Raw genomic sequence first — 19,707 nt, 5'->3', positions numbered from 1 at the left:
TCATTATTTATTATTGATCTGTATCGGCAGCTCTGCTTCCTCAGATCCTGACGGCATCAGTCTCCAGTGATTCGATTATTGATTATTTATTATTGATCTGTATTGGCAGCTCTGCCTCCTCAGATCCTGCAGTTCCCGGAGGACATGAAGATCCTGGCGGGGGAGAAGGTGGAGATCCTCTGCAAGTTCTCTGGAGCTCCGCCCATCAACTGCACCTGGCTCAAGTTCAGGAAACCAGTGAGACAAACGCGCACACACACGCACACTTGTACTTCTATCTTTGTGAGGACACTCATTGACATAAAGCATTCCTTAGCCCCTTACCCTAACCTAAATCTGGTTCTAACCTGGACCCTAAGACCAGGTCTGGACCCTCAAACAGCCCTTTGAAGGTGTGAGGACCAGACAAAATGTCATCACTTTCCCAAAATCAGGCAGCAGCTTTAACACAGTGAGGCTCAGACCTGTATATTATATATATATAGAGCTGCAATGATTAGTCAATTAATCGATTAGTCTTTCGACAGAAAATTAATCAGTTGCAGCTCGAAATCAGTTTGGCTTTTATGCTTTTACCCAAAGCGACTTACAAGTGAGGGACAACACTAAAGCTTCAGTACAGTAGGAGACCTTGAAGGAAGTACTAGCACTAGGTCTATTCAAAAGACAAAGCGCAAGCAGATCAGGTAAAGAAGTGTGCATTAAGTGCTAGTTAGGGCTGTTAGGGTGTTAGAGGCTTTAAATGAGGAGGTGCTCTCGGAAGAGATGAGTTTTCAAGAGGTTCTTGAAGTTAGAGGGACGCCCCTGCTCTGATAACATGTGGTAGCTCCTTCCACCACGAACGAGAACCGTCTGGACTGTGATTAGAGGAACGCAGTGGCCGAGAAGGAGCGTAAGCCTGTATGGTTGAGTTCAGGTAAATGGGTGCAGACCCATAAGTCACTCCGTAGGCAAGCATTAGTGACTGGGTAGCCAGTGGAGGTCAATGAGCGGCACAGCTACGTGTCCATTTAGGCTGATGGAAACCCAGACGTGCCGCCGCATTCTGGACCATCTGTAAGTGTTTCACTGTGCGTGAAGGGAGGTCATAGATAACCATGACCTGTACCAAGAGTTGGGCGGCATACCGAGTCAGGTAAGGCCTGATTTTTCTTATGATGTGTAGTGTGAAGCAGCACGATGGGGTGACAGAGGCAACATGGTCAGAGAAGGGTAGCTGGTCATCAAACCCAGGTTTCTCACGACCCTGGTTAGGTTGAGAGATGAAGAGGCGATTTTGATGTTGATATTGTGATGGAGACATTGATTGGCTGGAATGAATAAGAGTTTGGTCTTACAGAGGTTTAGATGAAGGTGGCAAAACAAGTGTCACTTGTTTTGTTCAGATCCGCGGTGTGGTCTAAACCATAACCAGCTTCCCCCAGGTCCCTTTCAGGCCTCTGCAGGGTCCAGAGCTCTGTCTACATTCCAGACCTACTGCAGCTTTAAATCTGCATCAGGTCTCTGAGGTCTGACGGAGACTTTAAGGTTGTGGCTTGGAAACAGTGGTGGAAGACGTACTCCTACAGCCTCCTGCGTTCAGAATTCTACTTAGAGTAAAAGTATATCCAAAGTAAAGGCACTCAGTTTGCAGAATGGTCCGTCTCAGGTCATTTAAAAACATCCTATTCCCACACGATAATGTTTTGTGCGTGCATGTTATTGTTCTGGCCCATCATCTGCAATCTGGAATCGTATTGTTTGTAAAATCAAAGTTACCGCAGCTGTCAGATACATGTAGTGAAGAATGAAGTAGCAGAAAGTACAAGTACCTCAAAATTGTATTTAACCCTTTTCTGCAGTTTCCACCTGATGTAACATTCCTCTATTTAACACTTAATAACATCTGATGTAAACATCACAGAACCATGGTTAATGGCTGAAAGTGAAGAGGAATCTTTGACGATTCAATTTATTAACATAAATTACTTGATTCATTTATCTCCATGCAAATAGAGGACATTGAATATACATGTTTAGTGTTAATTAAACATTTTACTGGCATGTATTCAGTGAAAACTGCTTTTTTTTCATGTTGCTTTGAAAGAAAGGTTTTTTTTATTTTTATTAATGGTAAAATAAAAATACTTATTTGATCTACACACTGAGTTGTAATAAAGTTACTTTTATGACTTACATTTTACTCTTAGAAACTTTGAATTTCACATATTTGTAGCTTATAAATTGCTAACAATTTTGAGACCCGCATCCGTTGTTGAAGACATGAGCCACACACCCGGGGGGCGCTGCTGAGAGAGGTTACATCAGTGTAACTAAAGCAGTGAATAACATGCAGCAGTAACATCAAATGTTTCCCTCTGAGATGTGATGGAGTAGAAGTCTAAAGCACCAGAAAATGGAAATACTCAAGTAAAGTAGAAGTACCTCAAATCTGTACTTCAGTATTGTATTTGAGTAAATGTACTTAGTTACTTTCCAGCACAGCAGACGCTGCTGCTTTTACCACAACACCGGTACCTTGTGTCTGTATCTCAGGTCTCGGGTCTTTATGTGTTTGTGTGTGGGTCCAGATCCAGGAGGGCTCGGCTGACATCTCCATCAACAGTTCTGACAGCTGCAGTAAACTCACCATCTCCAGCGGTCAGCAGGAACACTGTGGATGCTACACCATCGAGCTGAGGAACAGCTACGGCCTCCGACAGGCCGCCCTCAACCTCACCATCGTCGGTAAGAAACATCTGAGTTACAACCACCGAGAGCTGAAATGCAGATACCGTTCACGTTAGAGGAGAGGTTTGCATTCCTCCTGTCCATACTGACTCTGTTGTGACGTCTTCATAAACAACTGCACTGTGAGAGATGGAGGACTAGATCCACAGTCTGGCGTCTTTAGAAAAAACTGCTTCTGAAGTTCAGCTGTTTGTTTGCACAATGTCAAACAAAGCCAGAACAAATTCTAACAGTGGTGACATCAGATGTGCAGGTGGAGCCAAAACGTCAAGAGGCTCAGCCTGGAGGAGAAAACACCACAGTTCAGGAGCAAAATAACTGCAGACAACAATGAGACGATGATCTGTGGAAGCCTGACTCTACAAATATTTACTGCTGGCGATGAAGAATTTCTTCACACATTTTTAAAACCTCTGGGGAAAGTTAGTGGAGATTGAATTCCACATTCTAGCAGCTTGTGAAAATATTCTGAATTGAAAATTTGAAACAGCTGGAAACTGAGCTGAAGCTGGAGTTTTTCTAATTTCACAGATGTGCATGAGGCAAAAGATGCTAAAATAAGAAAAACGAAGACAGTAACTTAGGAAGATCTCCACCGGATGTGTCTAACTCAGACAGCTGAAGCCTTTGATTAACCTCAGATAAACCTCAGGAGAGCTGTGGATTTTGTGACTCTGTCCGCCATCTCTTACGTTTATAGCACATTGTAAAGGGGACACGATGAACAGGAGGAATGATGACAACAGCAGGAACTCTTCCAGTCTACATATGGACATGTCCGACTTGAAAAAATGTGAACCTGTCCTTTCAGTCCTTGAGGTCCCGTCTTTGGGAGAACAGCTCAGAAAATATAAAAACAAATCAGGAAAAAGCAGCTGCTGATTACATCGACTTCCTGCAAGTAATAAATCAAACTACTGACAGCTCATAGCTCAACTATAGGACTTGAAAATTGTGTTTTTTACAATAGTGACCCTGCCTTTTATCCCAGACATTTCTTTTTTTATTCCTTTTTTTATTTTGCACCAGGGTAAAATAAAACACAACAAAAAAGAAAAAAGAAAAATACCCTCTGATGTTTCAGCATCATGTCTTCATGGGGTAAAGTTGCAGCTATGATAAATGTGTCACGGTCAAGCCTTCAGTTTGACCTCACATCAGTAGATCAGTCAGCGGGAAGTGGTCTGATGTCCTTTCACACCTGTGCATCACTTCTGCTTCTCAACTACCTGATTAATCAGAAAGATGTGACAGGTGTGCTGGAGGCAGCTTGGATAGAAAAGCCCTGCACACTGTCTCACTGACGGCTGCTCCCAAAACTAGATCACCACCCAGGGGCCCAAAAGCTGGGTGATACAAAGATACAAACCTATCTTTGAAACTAAACCATCAACATGGGATTGAAGTGTAGACTTTCAGCTTTAATTCAAGGAGTTTAACAAAAATGTCACATTAACCGTTTAGGAGTTACAGCAGTTTTTATAAATTGTCCCTCATTTTCAAAGGCTCAAAAGTAATTGGACAATAGACAATTGATCAGTTTCATGTTCAGGTGTGGCCTTGTTATCTCACGACAAATTAAGCAGATAAAAGGTTTGGAGTTGATTCCAAGTGTTGAAATTGCATTTGGTAGCTGTTCATTGGAATTCCCAATATGCAGGAGGCCGTCATTAGGCTGACAAAACAAAACAAACCTATCAGACAGATGGCAGAAACTTTAGGTGAGGTCAAATCAACAATGTAGTACATTCTTTAAAAGAAGGGATGCACTGGCTCAGCAACACCAAAAGACCTGGAAGACCATGGAAGACAACTAAAGTGGACGATGGCAGAATTCTTTTCTTGGTAAAGAAAAACCCTTCACAACATCCAGCCAGGTCAAGAACACTTTGGAAGAGGCAGGTGTATCACTGTCAAAGTCTACAACCAAGAGACTTCATGAATATAAATACAGAGAGTTTACCACAAGGTGCAAACCACTGGTAACACTCAAGAACAGAGGGGCCGTTAGACCTTGCCAGAAAACATCTAAAACAGCCTGCCCAGTTCTGGAACAAGATTCCTTGGACAGATGAAACCTAGATTAACTTGTACCAGAATGAAGGGTAGAGTATGGAGAAGGAGAGGAACGGCTCATGATCCACACAATACAACATCCTCTGTCAAACATCGTGGAGGCAGTGTTCTGGCATGGGCACGTATGGCTGCCAATGGAACTGGGTCGCTGGTGTTTATTGATGACATGACTGCTGATAGAAGTAGCCGGATGAATTCTGAAGTGTTTGGGCTATACTATCTGCTCAGATTCCGCCAGTTATTACTTTTGAGCCTCTGAAAATTAGGGACAATGTATAAAAACTGCTCTAACTCTTAAACGGGCAATGTGACATTTTTGTTAAACTTCTTGAATTAAAGCTGAAAGTTTACACTTCAATCACATCCTGATGGCTTCATTTCAAATCCATTGTGGTGGTGTACAGAGGCAAAATTATTAAAAACTGTGTCACTGTCCAAATACTTATTAACCTATACATGCAGGGGTTGAAGTGGGATTTGGCAGGTGGGGGAACCCACCTGGCACACAGAGATGGATTTGTCCCGGTACGGAAAATAGATGTGTGTGGAGTGTGGGGGTGGGACCGTGGGGTGAAATTACTTTCTGATAAGTTGAGGGAGTATTTCGATGGCGTCAGCTGGAAGGAACACCAGGCTGCAGCACATGAAAAATTAACCTGCTTGACATTATTATCTGTGAACCTGCCAATCAGCTTTATTTACCTATTAATCTAAGATGCTGGAACGGCGTTCTGGATCGTTCCAGCCCACTTTAACCCCTGTATACATATATATAATACACACACACACACACACACATACTGTAGATGCTGGCTTAATTATCCAATCAGAGGTTCAGAGGATAACCATAGTTCAACTGGTTAATTAGAAAACTAGACATATTTAACTTTCATCTCGGGAATTCACCCAATTTGGTACAAAAATATTCCAAATCATCGCAGTCCACACAAACAACAGTTTTTAACCTGCCCAGTTAAACAAAATGGAGCCCAAGTTTAGAACAGATCTCCAGTTTGAAGTTGCAGAAAACCTGGTCTGAGGGCAGACAAAAGGACAGAACTGAGAGAAAAGGCTGAACTTGGATGTCTCCTCCTCAGTGTTTATAACGGCTCTGTATTAATGATACTGAGACAGTGATGCTGTGTGAGCTGAGTCCAGACTCTCGGCTGCAGTTTGAGGCCTTTTATGGCAGTGATCTGCCTGTGTGTGGACCTATAAACTCTGCTGCTGCGGTGTGTAAACACACACACACACTCACTCAGTGCTAATGCTGCAGTGTGTCTGAACCAGCAGTGAGCGGATTGTTTCCACTCCGCTTGGTGACCTCAGGTGACCTCTGGCATGTTTCTGTTGAACACGTTCACATCGGTCTCACGTTCCTTTTCTTCCTCCGTCTCTGAGGTAGAAAAGCTTCAGTAAGCTGTGACGATCTTCTGGTTTCGGGGATTTTGTGCGGCCATACTGGTCTACGTTGGAGGGAGGGGGGCTTTTTGACCACATTAGCACTGCGGCTCAGTCTCAGTCTGGTGATCCACCACTTTGCTCCAGCCAAGGCCAGATTAACCTATGATGGGGCCCTGGGGAAAAAAATTGGTCTTTGTGTCAACTGCCACATACGAAATAAAATCATATGAAAACATACCAGTGAGTTCGCACATCGACAGATCCGTCTCCATGACAACGGAACGGGCTCCTTGACGAAGACAGGGAGGGACAATGGGTCCGGCTTGTTTTGTCAAACTAAAATAGTTATGGTCTTCAAACTAGATTTTGATACAGGACCCCTCCAGAAGTGGTTGAGGTGAAGCTGATTTGAACTACTTCATATCAGGCTGCAGGTATTGATTATTTTGATTATGGATTAATCCGTTCATTATTTTCTCAGTTAACCAGAGCCCAAAGTTAAACCTTCGCAACTTGTGTTTTGTCCGAACCTCAAAATTATTCTAAAAATGGATTAAAATTAGTGGAATAATTAAAAGCAAATCGTCGGATTTGAGAGGCTGGAAACATGAAATGTTTTTACATCAAAACCACTTCCAGCCAAGCACAACCCCACCTGCGTCAGCTGGAAACTGTTGAGACGGTGGAGAGCTGTCAACACACTGACATCCACCAACTCAAAGCGCTTTCTGCTGCTGCTTTACAGAACTTTACTTCCACTCATTCTCCTCGTGTCACCGTGCCTCTAAACGTATTGGCCTCCCCACCCCCACCCGCTCAGACCTCCACAGCAGAGCCATCACGTGCAGAGGATGTACCATTGCGCAGGACCCCAGGCCAGGAAGCAGAGGAAGAGCGATCTTCGTGTCCTCAGAGGATGAACCCATCCAATTTTAATGACCCCGCGATCTTTCCTCAGGACAAACTTTACGTGTTCAGCTCCGCGACTGTTCAGACGGAGAATTTACGCTACAAAGCTTAAGGACGTGTGTGCATGTTGTAATGAACTCTGCAGCCTTTAGGGGTCAGTATTGCGCTCTCTTTACTAGAATAACCCGCGGTCTTCTACCTGCAGTCTAAACCGTGCCTCCCCCTCCTCAGACAAACCCGACCCCCCAGCGAAGGTCCCCGCAGCCTCAGATATTCGGCGGTCCAGTCTGACTTTGTCGTGGTATGGGCCGACCTACGACGGAGGCAGCGCCGTTCAGTCCTACAACCTGGAGATCTGGGACTCTGTGGACAAGCAGTGGAAACACCTGGTGTCCTGCAACAGCACCTCCTACAACGTACAGGTGAGCACAGGTGGTTCTCTTCGTGTCCCTGAAACTGCTGGTCTATACATCTTATAAAAGTCAAACAAATGTCGCAAAAAACTTCAGACTGTTGATGAGAAAATGAACTGTTTTAAGTTTAAACGAAGTCTCTGTCGTCTCCAGAACCTTCTTCCAGAGCGTCAGTATAAGTTTCGCGTCCGGGCGCAGAACATTTACGGGGTCGGAGAGCCGAGTGCCGAGTCCGAACCGGTTACCGTCGGACTGGTGGATGACAACGGTCAGTAAACTGGAAATAAACCAAAACTAAGTGAACTAAACTAAACTAAGTTACATTTAAATTAAACTGTGACTAACAGTTTAACCTAACTGCTGTGACTGAACTAAACCGACTAACTGAACTAACGCTGCTGCTGTTTGGGTCGTCTGACAGAGAACCAGGAGGAGGCCGAGGCAGAGGAGGACGATGAAGGTACGACTTCCTGTTTACATTCGCTCACCCGGACGAGAAGACAAAAAACACAACACCAACACAGCACGCCACGAAAGCAGTATGACATAAAGTGACATCATATAACGTGATGCGACAAACCATGACATGACATGACACAAAACGACGAATGAACGATGTTACATGACGAGGGAGCATAACGTGACCCGACACAAAATGACACGTTAATACGACGTGATAAAACGTCACACGACACATCGCGACGTAACATGACAGAACGACATGAGATAAGGTGACGTGACTTAGCATATCTTGACGACCATGACAAAGCGTGAGATGACACAACTTGAGATAAAACGAAATGCTATGACGTGGTAAAACACGACATGACATTACATAACGAATTATAACAAAATATCACATAACCCTTCACAAGCTGAAATGATTTAAGATAAAGTGACGTGGCACGTCACAACATAACACAACATACAATGACACGACACGACGTATCGGTGACCTCTGACCTCGGTGTGGTTTCAGACTCGGAGAAGGAGCCGGACTACAGAGACGTGACCATCAAAACGGACATGAAGGTGAAGGAGCTGTACGACGTGGAGGAGAGGCTGGGAACGTAAGGCTCTGCCCATTCGCACCGCACCCACAATGCACCTGTGCCTCTGTAAAACTGAACTGATACTCTTGTGCACGTTTGTTGATATTTAATCATTTAGAAAAGTGTGCAGTGGTTTTTAAAACCTACTTGTAGCAGCATATAACAAGAGAACTGAGTTTTGTATGCGTGAATTTGTGAATTCGCTATGAACACAAAGTGTAATACCAATAATAAGTCAAATGGTTTCTAAATAATAAAATGTAAAAAAAATATAAACATAATAATCTTATTATTTTTGAACTTTGTAATACAAACAAAAAGGAATAAAAAATAGAGACTATACCAAATAAAAAGTTTGTACAGTACAGTTTGATTTTTTTATCATCTGGACAGTCATAAAATCTTTAGGAGGGTAGTTGTTCCCGGGCTGCTTCAAAGTTCGTGTTAGTCGGTGTTAGTGCAGCTCTGTTGAATTCTCATTGAAAACTGTGTTTGTGTTGCAGAGGAAAGTTCGGTCAGGTCTTTAAACTGGTGGAGAAGGCCACCAAGAAGGTTTGGGCGGGAAAGTTCATCAAGGCGTACTCGGCGAAGGAGAAGGAGAACGTCCGGCAGGAGATCGGCATCATGAACAGCCTCCATCACCCCAAACTGGTCCAGTGTGTCGACGCCTTCGAGGGAAAGTCCGACATCGTCATGGTCCTCGAGATGTATGTCATTTTTACTCTGACACTGATGAACAGCTTCGACTTCTTGAATCAAACGAAACGACCAAAATTCCCTTTGCTCTTCCTACAGAACCTGTGGGTCGTCTTTTTATGCTGTAGCTGCTTCCATTGTCAGGTTCCACGTGATTAAAATATTCATATTCGCTAAACTCCAGTGCTCCAGGTTTAGAATGTCCAAAATATACGTTTGTATAAATATACCGGCTGCGGCTGATTGACTGTAGAGCCCAGCTGACGCCAGAAGGCTGCACAGCCTGACTAACCTCCGCGTCCTCACGAGACACTCGGCTCCAGTCTCTTGGTGACCTAGCGTCTGAGGTGCCGGTAGATGGGTTTTCTGTCTCGGCTCGAATCTGCGTTAACACGGGATGATGATGTTACTTCAATGTAAACTTCAGCTGACTTGATGCATTTTCTACAGTATCTCCAGGAGGGTGTGATGAGATGAATGCAGCTGCTGCCTGGATGGAAGAAGATCTAGAAACTGGTGGATAACTTGAAAAGTACAGAGGATTGACTGATGGTTAACTAAAGCGTATTCATGTTTTCTTATTGTAGAGATATTAATCTCTGAGTCCGATCTGGAAACAGAGACGAGATGTTTTTGCTTCACAGAGCGACGGAAAATAATTATCCGGCCAACTATGAGAGGAATTTGAGAGCAGCTATTTCCTCTCTGCTAATTTTAGAGCTAAAGGCAGTGATGGAGTGATGGCACTGGACGCACACACACGGACTTTCTCCGTCTGTACTTTAGTGTTGTTACAATGTCTTGATATCATTCTTCACTGAACTGACCAGAAAGTCAAGAGAAACCCCTCAAACGTAAAAACTGTTTGAGTCTTCCCAGCTGCCTTTCTTCCACAACAGTTCATAATGTCTTCATGTTAGGAGATAATCAGGGAGGACCTGCTCACATTTACAGTGTTTGTTTCCGAATATTTACCCTGATAAACAACTGAGACCAAGGAAACACAGTAAATTTCAGATAAAACCTGGAAAACCATCCACACTGATGGAGCACAGGAAGAAAGCTGTTTACATTCAGACTCTTATTTTGGTATTTCTGTCCATCTATCCTCTCGGCTCTGATAACATTTTAATCTGCAGCTTCAGGACAGAGACAACAGAGTCTGTCAGCAGTCACTGTGCACGGAAGAAAAAAACCTAAAAAATCTGGAATATAAAATCCTAAAATAGCATTAATCTAATCTGAGAATCCAAGGAGAAATGAGCCAGGTTTCAACAGCTGTCACCAAAAGCTCTCATTCTTTCTGTAACTGCTCACACGGTGGCGCTATTGGTGCCCTTTCATTTGAGACATTATAGTTTTAGAGATTCTGATCCAGAAAGGCTGTTTGGTCGCCTGTGGGTGACCACTAACTTCATGGATGGTGGATATGCTTCTTTTGACTGTTTAGTTAATTAATAGTTAAAATGATCTGTTTCACATTATGTAAAATAAGGTTTCTAAGATACTATATTTTTTCATGACGTGTTTTTCTTGTTACGACTTTGTACCACTTTTATGCTCCTTAACATTTTCTTGTTACCGAATAATGAAAAATCACCATCTGGTTATTTCATGCAAATTTATTGAAGTTACACAAAATCTAAGTCACAGATTTTGATAACAACACATCAACTTATGCTGAAACAAGAAACATTTCTCTTTTTTATTCAGATTTGTTCATTTAGTTAAATAAATGGAACGTTTCGGGATTTAACAAGATAAAGTGATATGTTAACAAACGTTATAACACAAACGTTTTTGGTAAAAACTGGATAATTTGGTATCTAGTATTAAGGAGAAAATATGTCATAGTAGCATGAAAAAAAACCTTGATGTAATGTCAAAAGGACTTTGTTAAATGAAGAAAATTGTGGTTGGAGCTAGAAACAGATCTGAGTCATTTCTTGTCGTGGTGGCAGCGACTCTATGTCTCGTTTTGTCCACACTAGACAGCGGTTTAAGTTTTTGCATTGGATAGTGGTGTAGTGCCGTGTAAAGTAAAGTCTTTTATGTGAATCGGTGTAAGATTTTTTAAAATACTAAGAAACACGTGAATCCACCCTCCTGTGCTTTGTTTGTGCAGGATCTCAGGAGGCGAGCTGTTTGAGCGGATCATCGACGAGGACTTCGAGCTGACGGAGAGGGAGGTGATCAAGTACATGCTGCAGATCATCGACGGAGTCAACTTCATCCACAAACAGGGCATCGTCCACCTCGACCTCAAACCTGAGAACATCATGTGTGTCAACAAGACCGGCAGCAAGATCAAACTCATCGACTTCGGCCTCGCCAGACGACTAGGTAACCACCTGCTCCCTGCAGCAGGGAGATGTGGAAACGCACATTCATCATAAGTACGAGAGGCCTGGCTCTGTCTCACACAGCTGGTCAAACAGAGCGGACAGAAGGAGCCAGGGTGTCTGCAGCCTTCGAAAAGTCTTAAAAACCACCGTTTAGTCCCCTCAGGTGGTTTTAAAAGAACAGTTACAAAGCCCTTGAATGTTAAGTTGACATATACCTGTACACACACACACATACGATTTAAATATTGACATATACAAGTGTCAAAACAAGCAAAAACGAATTAATTATTTGATTTTTAGTTGGTTTATCCATCCATCAGTTGTTTTATCTGGATCCAGTCGTGGCCAGATTAGGAGACAACGGGCCCCTGGACATAGACAAGTAAGAGGACCCCCTGACTGAAAGTGTCTCTGTGGTCTTTCCACTGAGCTCTGGGACTTTCAAACACTTAAATATTGACAGGCACTTTCATACAGAGACTCTGGTCTAGGGGCCTCCAGATCCCTCGGGCCCCTGTGCCCCATAGTCCTGTTCAGTAATCCACACATGGCTCCACTTCACATTAATTGGTGTTATAGTATACAGCCGGGAAGTGCTGGGTATGGCCTGGCCGTTGCTGTTCAGACTCTCAGACTGAAGGAAGAAGGACAATTATTGCCTGATGTCTTTATTAAGGCCACAATACAGTTTGTTTTGCTGCCCCCAGAATTCTGGGGCCTCTAGTATTAAACCACATCTGCTGTTACCACCAGTAACTACAGGTGTGGCCGCATCAACCAGGACTGAAATCTTCCAGACTGACACTTTAGTTGATCATATTAGGTCTTATTTTTGGTTTTTTGAAAACGGTATTAGTCCCATTCTGTTTATTATTATAAAAGCCTTGAATTTAATTTGGTGAGCGCTGCAGAAACCCTGCAAACAAGGAAACACCTCCAGGGACCAAATTCCTATTTTTCATAATTGGAAATGCTGAGTCAAACAGAGGATCAGATTCAGGCATTTGGATTGTGTGGAGTTATAACCTGATGAATAAAAGCATAATGTGAACCTTTTCCTCTCTCTCTGTCCTCCACAGAAAACGCAGGAACTCTGAAGGTTTTGTTTGGGACTCCGGAGTTTGTGGCTCCAGAGGTGATCAACTATGAAGCCATCAGCTATCCCACCGACATGTGGAGTATAGGAGTCATCTGTTATATACTGTGAGTTTATACAGCACTTCTGCTGCAGTGCTGCTAAGACGAGCTTCATTCTTTTCACTCTGTTTGTAGCTTAGTTTAGCTTGGTTCATCTTGGTTCATCTGATTTCTCTTGGGTTTGGCTTCTTTTAGCTTCACTTCATCTCTTTACACTATTGTTTCGCATGATGATGTCGTGTTTACCTGTGTAGACCCCAGGAAGAGTGGTTGCTACCATGGTAGTGGCTAACGGGGATCCAAATATTTAAAAAATCTCGTCAAATTTCTTTTTGTTTCTCTTCAGTGAAGCGTATTTAGCTGATTTTAGCTTTGATTAGCCTAGCTTAGCTTGGTCTCATCTTCTTTTATTTATTTCATTGCACTGCATTTTAGCATTTCTGAGTGTTTTTTTAGAATTTGGTCAGTTTCTTTGTTTTGTTGACTTTAGCTTTGTTTAGCTAAAATAAGCTCAGCTATGGGTTAATTTAGTTTTTATTCTTTATTTTATTTCGCTTTAGCGTGGCCTTTTTCAGCTTAGCTTGGCTTTTCTTTTTGATTTATTTTTTCATTTCACTTTAGTTTAACTTAGCTTTACACATCGTTTTGTTTTAGGCCTTTATTTTCACTTTAATTTGTCTTTTTTTTTTTTAGCTTATCTTGGCTTAACTTTTTTCTATCTTACTTTACTTTTTTAGCTTAGCTATGCTTGGCTTTTTTGTTTTTTTTTCATTACTCTTTAATTTAGCATATTTTAGCTTACCATAGCTTGGCATCATTGTGCTCAATTTATTTAGTTTCTCTTTAGTTTAGCATTTTTTTTAGCTTGGCTTTATTTGATTTCTTCAGTCTTCTTTCTCATGTCACTTTAGTTTAACTTAGTTTCTCATAATATTTTGTTTTAGTCCTTTAATTTCACTTACCTTTTTTCTTTAGCTTTAGCTTAGCTCTAGTGTTAGCGTTAGAGTTAGTGTCTCTTTGACTCACTTATTTCATCTTTAGTTTAACGTTACGTAATTTGCCTTCAGTTTGTCTCATTTCATTAAATTATTCACTCAATCTAGTTTCATGTCTTGTTTTGAACTTCAGCTTCATTACAGTTTAGTTTCATTCATGTACAAAAGTTTACAGTTTTCAGGTAATGTTTTAGTCTGTTTTAATGTATTATCTGTTTTTATATTTTATGTAATTTTCTTGTGGATGTTTTCTTTCCAAGTTAAATGTTTCACTTTTGAATTTTATCTTACTCTATCTACAGTTGTATTCTACTTTGTGACGACTGTATTTCAGTTAAATGTGGCTCGGTTAGCTTTAGCCTGGTTGAGTTTGGTTCAGTTTGCCCCGTGTTTGTCTTCTCAGGCTTAGCGGTCTGTCTCCCTTCATGGGCGATAACGACAACGAGACTCTGTCCAATGTCACCTCGGCCTCCTGGGACTTTGAGGACGAGGCCTTCGATGAAATCTCCGACAACGCCAAAGACTTCATCACCAAACTGCTGAAGAAAGACTTGAGGTAAGGAGGGAAGGAGCGAGCGCCGGCTTCGACTCATGACACTGACAATGTGTGCTAACTGGGAGAAGCTCATAAAAATATGGCTGCATTTAAAACGGTGAAAATAAATGAATCAAGTCTGTCAGTTTATTGTCCAGCCTGCAACAGAGCCAGCTAGCTTAGCAGTTTTTAAACAGTATTTTATATTTTATCTGTAGTTTAGGGGACTAGATTACCACTTTTTCACTAACTCAAACTTAAAATCATACAACAGCACAAACACACAATACCGACACACATTTTAGAGAGAGGAATTTGATGGTCTGTAGTCTAGGGGATGGGGGATTGAGGACTGGATCCTGTTAAGATAGTGTCTCCTCCTCCGTCCATATGTTTTCATTCGGTACTTCTGTCTGAGTTAACGACGTATGAGCCGAAGTGGCTCTGAATGAGTAATAAAATCAGTCACCCTGGTCGCCCCGTGGCCTGAATCCCAGGAATGACAGCTGTTGTCTCTCAGGGCTAGGCTGACCTGTGCCCAGTGTTTTGAACACCCCTGGCTGAAGCAGGACACCAACACAATGAAGGCCAAGAAGCTCTCCAAGGAGAGGATGAAGAAGTACATCCTGAGGAGGAAATGGCAGGTAAACTGCTGCAGCTAACTGAGGACGCTACACGGTACAATGACAGTTAGTTCAGGCGGGGTATGACACTGGGCATAAAATGATGTGAGACAAAAACGGAATGATGGTCTGATGGTACAGGAAAACAAAAAATGATTGAAAACTCTCCTTGAAGTGGTTTTTGTTTTTGATGAGACCCCTTCTCCTTGTGTGGCAGAAAACGGGTCACGCTGTCCGAGCCATCAGCAGACTGTCGTCCATGGCCATGATGGCCGGAGTCAGCGCCAAAAAGGGCTCGCCCACCGAAGGTCTGAGCAACACTGACACTGGACACAACACAATAGAACAGAACAGAATAGAAAGAGGCCTGTTCCAGAGTTCACTGAAAGGCTGCTGCATGTACCGGCTGCTCAGTGTGTTCGCTCAGTTGGTTCATTACATTTTCTCCCTGTGTTCAAATGATGGATGTTGATGATGCAAAAACTAAAAATGACAAAGAATTTTCTTCACACTCTGTTCATTTTGTGTGTGTGTGTGTGTGTTCAGAGGATAACCAGTTCCTGGAGTGTTTGGAGTACGAGCAGAAGACGGAGTGTAAGCCGAGTTTCAGCGTGGTCATCAAAGACGTGGAGGTGGTGGAGGGCAGCGCCGCCCGCTTCGACTGCAAGATAGAAGGTAGTAGACCTGGGATTTGTACAGAAAACTCTACAGGCCTGAATATAAGTTGACGTTTTCTTCTGTAAATCAGGTTTGACAAAGGTGGGGTCGTCTCATATCCAAGGACAAGACAATTACATCAACATCGGACATTGTTTTTCGATGGAGAGAGCACCAGACGACACGGTCTAGCGAGGGTTTTCAGTCTGTTTATAGTGAGTTCGTCAGGGTCAGTCGGCACTAAAAGGGTTTGGTTCGTCCGGTTTAAACCCGGTTTTAATAAATTAATGAGAAGGGAAAACGGGTTCACAGCGTCTCACGACGTCTTCACTGCAGAAATGAACCAGGGAGAAAATCTGTCCAATGAGCTCAGAAAGACTGAAGCCTGATCAACACTGTCAGAGAAAATGATTCTGACCTTCGGCAGTCTGACAGGAGAGAGTGAGAGTCCGTGACCGAGAGACAAGAGACACGGACCTGGGTTGACGTGTCACGGTATTTCATGTTTCACTTCCGTGACCATGACTCTCTCCTCCTTGGATTAATGAGATCTCAGGCAGTGTTCATTTGTCAACTATTTTTAGATTTAGTCCTGAGATCAAAAATCCATGTTAGTTTTAGTCATATTTAGTCCACAAAGTCATCAGAAGATTAGTTGACTAAAATTTGTGAACATTGTAGTTTAGTTTTAGTCAAAACCAAGACTGAGCATTTTAGTCCAACTTGCTTTCTAATTAGATTCATCCAGCTGATTTTAGGCTAAAAGAAAATTCAAATAAGTCACAAAATAAAAGGTTGTTTGATTAAGAATGCAGCTTCGCAGAGTGTTTGTCTGGTCTGATGTCAAAAATTTAAACAATACATCCAGACATAACAGAGAATGAAACAAGTCTGGAAAGACGCAACAACATTGGCGAATCCAATGTAATCTAAGTCTCGGAACACGAGTCAATGATCAAAACTTTGTTTGATAAGAGCCCAGAAAAAAGAAAAACCCTCACAATCAAAAAGAACCCTGTTCAACAGCCCTGCGGTAAATCCTCCCCTTAAAATGTTCATTTTTTGACAGAGGGTGTTGATGTTATTCAGTAATTTCGGGGGCCTTTCGTCCCGTCAACATCTCGTGGCGAAAAAGGTCATTGACGTATGTATGTGATCACAATTGGGGAAGGAGGGGGGTCGTCCTATAATCAGGCCAACATGGTATTTATCAAGCTGCCGAAAGGGAATTTTTGTCTCAGGTGGTGAAGAGTAGAACCTGAGCGTCTGCAGCAGAGAAACGGAGCTGAGCACCTCTGAGACAGACTGGTAGCTTTAGCCTGGGGCTTAGAACTGCTGCTTCTTCTGACTGACATTTGCCGGGATCTTTTTTGAAATTCTCCTCGTTGCATTTCTGTATGCGTCTGTTGTTCCTTGTCTAACGGCTGCAGGATTCAATTCCTGCTCCACTCTGCTTTTCTTCTTGTTTACATTCCAGACTTTTTCCTATCATTTCATCTCTATTTATATATTCATTTATAAATATATTAGATTGGTCACGTTTATAGCTACTGGAGACATTAAAGGTTTCACACACACAAAAATGTAATAATGTGATGTTTTTGCAGTAAAAATCACTGTAAAATGTGGAGCTGCTACATTTATTTGATTAATCAGTTGGTCAATGGACAGAAAATGAATTGGCAACCATTTTGATAATAGTTGAATTGTTTTTAGTCATTTTTCAACCAAAAACACCAAACATTCTCTGGTTTCAGCTTCTCAAATGTAAGAATTTGCTGCTTCTTTTTTGTTTAGTTTTTTTTTTATCATTTTGTCCCCTAACAAACCAAAAAGCACTAAAACAAGTGAACTGAAGCTCCTTGGTTTTCTGAACGGTTGGACGGACTGAAGAGGCAGTTTGACGAATCACTTTAGACGCTGGGGGAAAAAGGATATGTAGTGTTATGTTTGACTAAAAAACAAATGGATTAAGGAAAAAAAGCAATAACAAGGTGAATAAATCATCAAGATAGATGAACTGCAGCTCTAAATGAGACCCCCCCTCCGTGGTCTCTGTGTGTCTCCAGGTTACCCCGACCCTGAGGTGGTGTGGTACAAGGACGACCTGCCGATCAAAGAGACCCGACACTTCCAGATCGACTACGATGAAGACGGAAACTGCAGTCTGGTCATTTCAGAGGTCAGAGGTCAAATCTGTTTTTACTCGCCTGCTGAGAATCCACATTAGAAGCGAGACACGAACGGCACAGCTCACAGTGACACCGGGAACCCGATCAGTCATTACAGATACTATTAAAAAGTTCACAACACATAGACAGTAGGAGAAGTAAGGGTTTTTTTTGGGGGGGACTGGAGTTGTCCAATGATGAGAACGTTCTTAAGCCATAACTATGGGAACGTTTCCGTCATTATCGTCCCTCCCACGTGACGTGAAGACAGCACAGGCCGTGTGACAACACTGACACCACTGATGAGGCCTTCGGAGTGATGTCCTCCTCTGTGTCTGAAATCACTCCTGTCCGTTTAGTGCCCTCAAAAAAAACAGCAGAGTCCAACATGTGCGTCGCCGTCTGCCGACAACCTCACGGTGCAAAACGCCACATTTTATAGACGTGGAAATTACTGTTTGGATGATGAGCGATGAGAAATCTGAATTTAATGCTCACTGTAGAGTAGACTACCGAGTGTCCGTCCAGTAGGGAGAAGTGAACGGGTGACCGAGGCAGTGATTTCAGACACGGTCCCTTGTCTAACGTCCTGTCGTGGAGGTTTTCCTGTCGGGAACGTGGTTCTCCCCTGGCAGGACGTATCACAGATCAACTGTGTCTTGGCAGCTGCTGCGACAATGGCCCCTGGGCCTCTACGAGTAACGCTGCCAGTACTTGTCACACCACTGTCTGAAGCAGCAGGTACACGTCACATTAATTCAGAAATTCACTCATTTCCCAACATAAACCTGCAGGTGTCGGGCGACGATGACGCCAAGTACACGGTGAAGGCGGTAAACAGTCTGGGGGAGGCCACCTGCACCGCTGAGCTGCTGGTGGAGGTGATGGCCGGAGAGGAGGAAGAGGAGGAGGAGGAGGAGGAAGAAGAGTAAAGAAGTGACTGTCTGGACTCCCACAGGAAGAGGAGGTGGCGGCGTTGAACTCGCTCGGGTTCAGATGATCTCATCGCTCCTCCTCAGCCTGTCAGACCTGAGCAGGAAAAACGTACCCATGAATAACATATTGTGATTGGAGGAGCAGGAGGGTGGGGTTTGACACACCAGGACAGGACTGGTTCAGAGGAAATCAGGGTTCACGCCTGACTCTCACTGAGTATCAGCAGTAAACGAGTACTCGCAGCTTTTAAAGAGTAACTTAACTCCTGTTGAAAAACTTCTGGCCTGGCTGACGGCGCATTTCTCGCCACAGCCAACCACAGGCTGAGAAACACTGCTGTTCAGCCCGGTGATGAGTTACTCTTTAATCATGAGCATGGGCAGTGTTGTAGCCAGCGCTAAATAAATTCACCAGTACAAACCCCACCCAAAATAAAAGTCGCTTCACAGTCTCTCAATTAGTGGTGCAAACTTTCTGTAATTAACCTGCAACCATGCTGCCTGCTAAACTCCACCCACCTGAAGCTCTGAGAACTAAAACCCCACCCCTCTCAGACCAGCCTCTATTCATTAATCTATTTCCTCTTACAGTTCTTTTCATAAAGACCTATAATGTATATGAAACTAGTCTTATTTAATTTAAAATATAGATATGATATCATTTAAAGGATCCCTGTGGAGTTTCTGACCACTAGAGGAGCAAAGTTTTAATGAGCAGATTTCCATTTTGAACATATATAACGCAGGTTCATGCTAACAACACGATACACATTTCTGCTGACGGTTTCACGCTGTTCCACTGAGAGTTGTTCTAGCAAAAAAAAGCTGCTAGCTAGAACAGACATTTATGCTGAAATACTTAAAAAAGAAAATAATCCACTTTACACGTACACGTTTTACGATGAAGAAAGACATGATGCATTTTGGTTCGAAAAACAAAATAAACATAAAAATAAAACTTTGTTTACAATAAAACTCCACAAGGAGCTTTAAAATGTTAACTTAAAACAACTAGTCCCATGATATTTT

General features: G+C 42.7%; 1 protein-coding gene across 1 annotated transcript in view; it reads left to right on the top strand.

Annotated features, from left to right (window-relative positions):
• Positions 1-18,968, top strand: part of LOC120801368 (myosin light chain kinase, smooth muscle-like) — a 54,943-nt gene extending 35,975 nt beyond the window's left edge. Inside the window, exons 13-27 of the mRNA XM_040148265.1 lie at positions 110-237; positions 2,571-2,727; positions 7,351-7,541; positions 7,686-7,800; positions 7,954-7,992; positions 8,512-8,602; positions 9,088-9,291; positions 11,406-11,623; positions 12,705-12,828; positions 14,161-14,313; positions 14,813-14,936; positions 15,133-15,223; positions 15,462-15,590; positions 17,642-17,754; positions 18,538-18,968. Of these exons, the coding sequence (XP_040004199.1) occupies positions 110-237; positions 2,571-2,727; positions 7,351-7,541; positions 7,686-7,800; positions 7,954-7,992; positions 8,512-8,602; positions 9,088-9,291; positions 11,406-11,623; positions 12,705-12,828; positions 14,161-14,313; positions 14,813-14,936; positions 15,133-15,223; positions 15,462-15,590; positions 17,642-17,754; positions 18,538-18,675 (2,015 nt within the window). The 3' untranslated portion in view covers positions 18,676-18,968. The remainder of the gene's footprint in view (positions 1-109; positions 238-2,570; positions 2,728-7,350; positions 7,542-7,685; positions 7,801-7,953; positions 7,993-8,511; positions 8,603-9,087; positions 9,292-11,405; positions 11,624-12,704; positions 12,829-14,160; positions 14,314-14,812; positions 14,937-15,132; positions 15,224-15,461; positions 15,591-17,641; positions 17,755-18,537) is intronic.
• Positions 18,969-19,707: the final 739 nt, after the last annotated feature.

Source organism: Xiphias gladius, chromosome 16 (genome assembly GCF_016859285.1).
Source record: "Xiphias gladius isolate SHS-SW01 ecotype Sanya breed wild chromosome 16, ASM1685928v1, whole genome shotgun sequence".
In the NCBI taxonomy this organism is placed as follows: domain Eukaryota; kingdom Metazoa; phylum Chordata; class Actinopteri; order Istiophoriformes; family Xiphiidae; genus Xiphias; species Xiphias gladius.
This window is presented reverse-complemented; position numbering and strand designations above follow the sequence as displayed.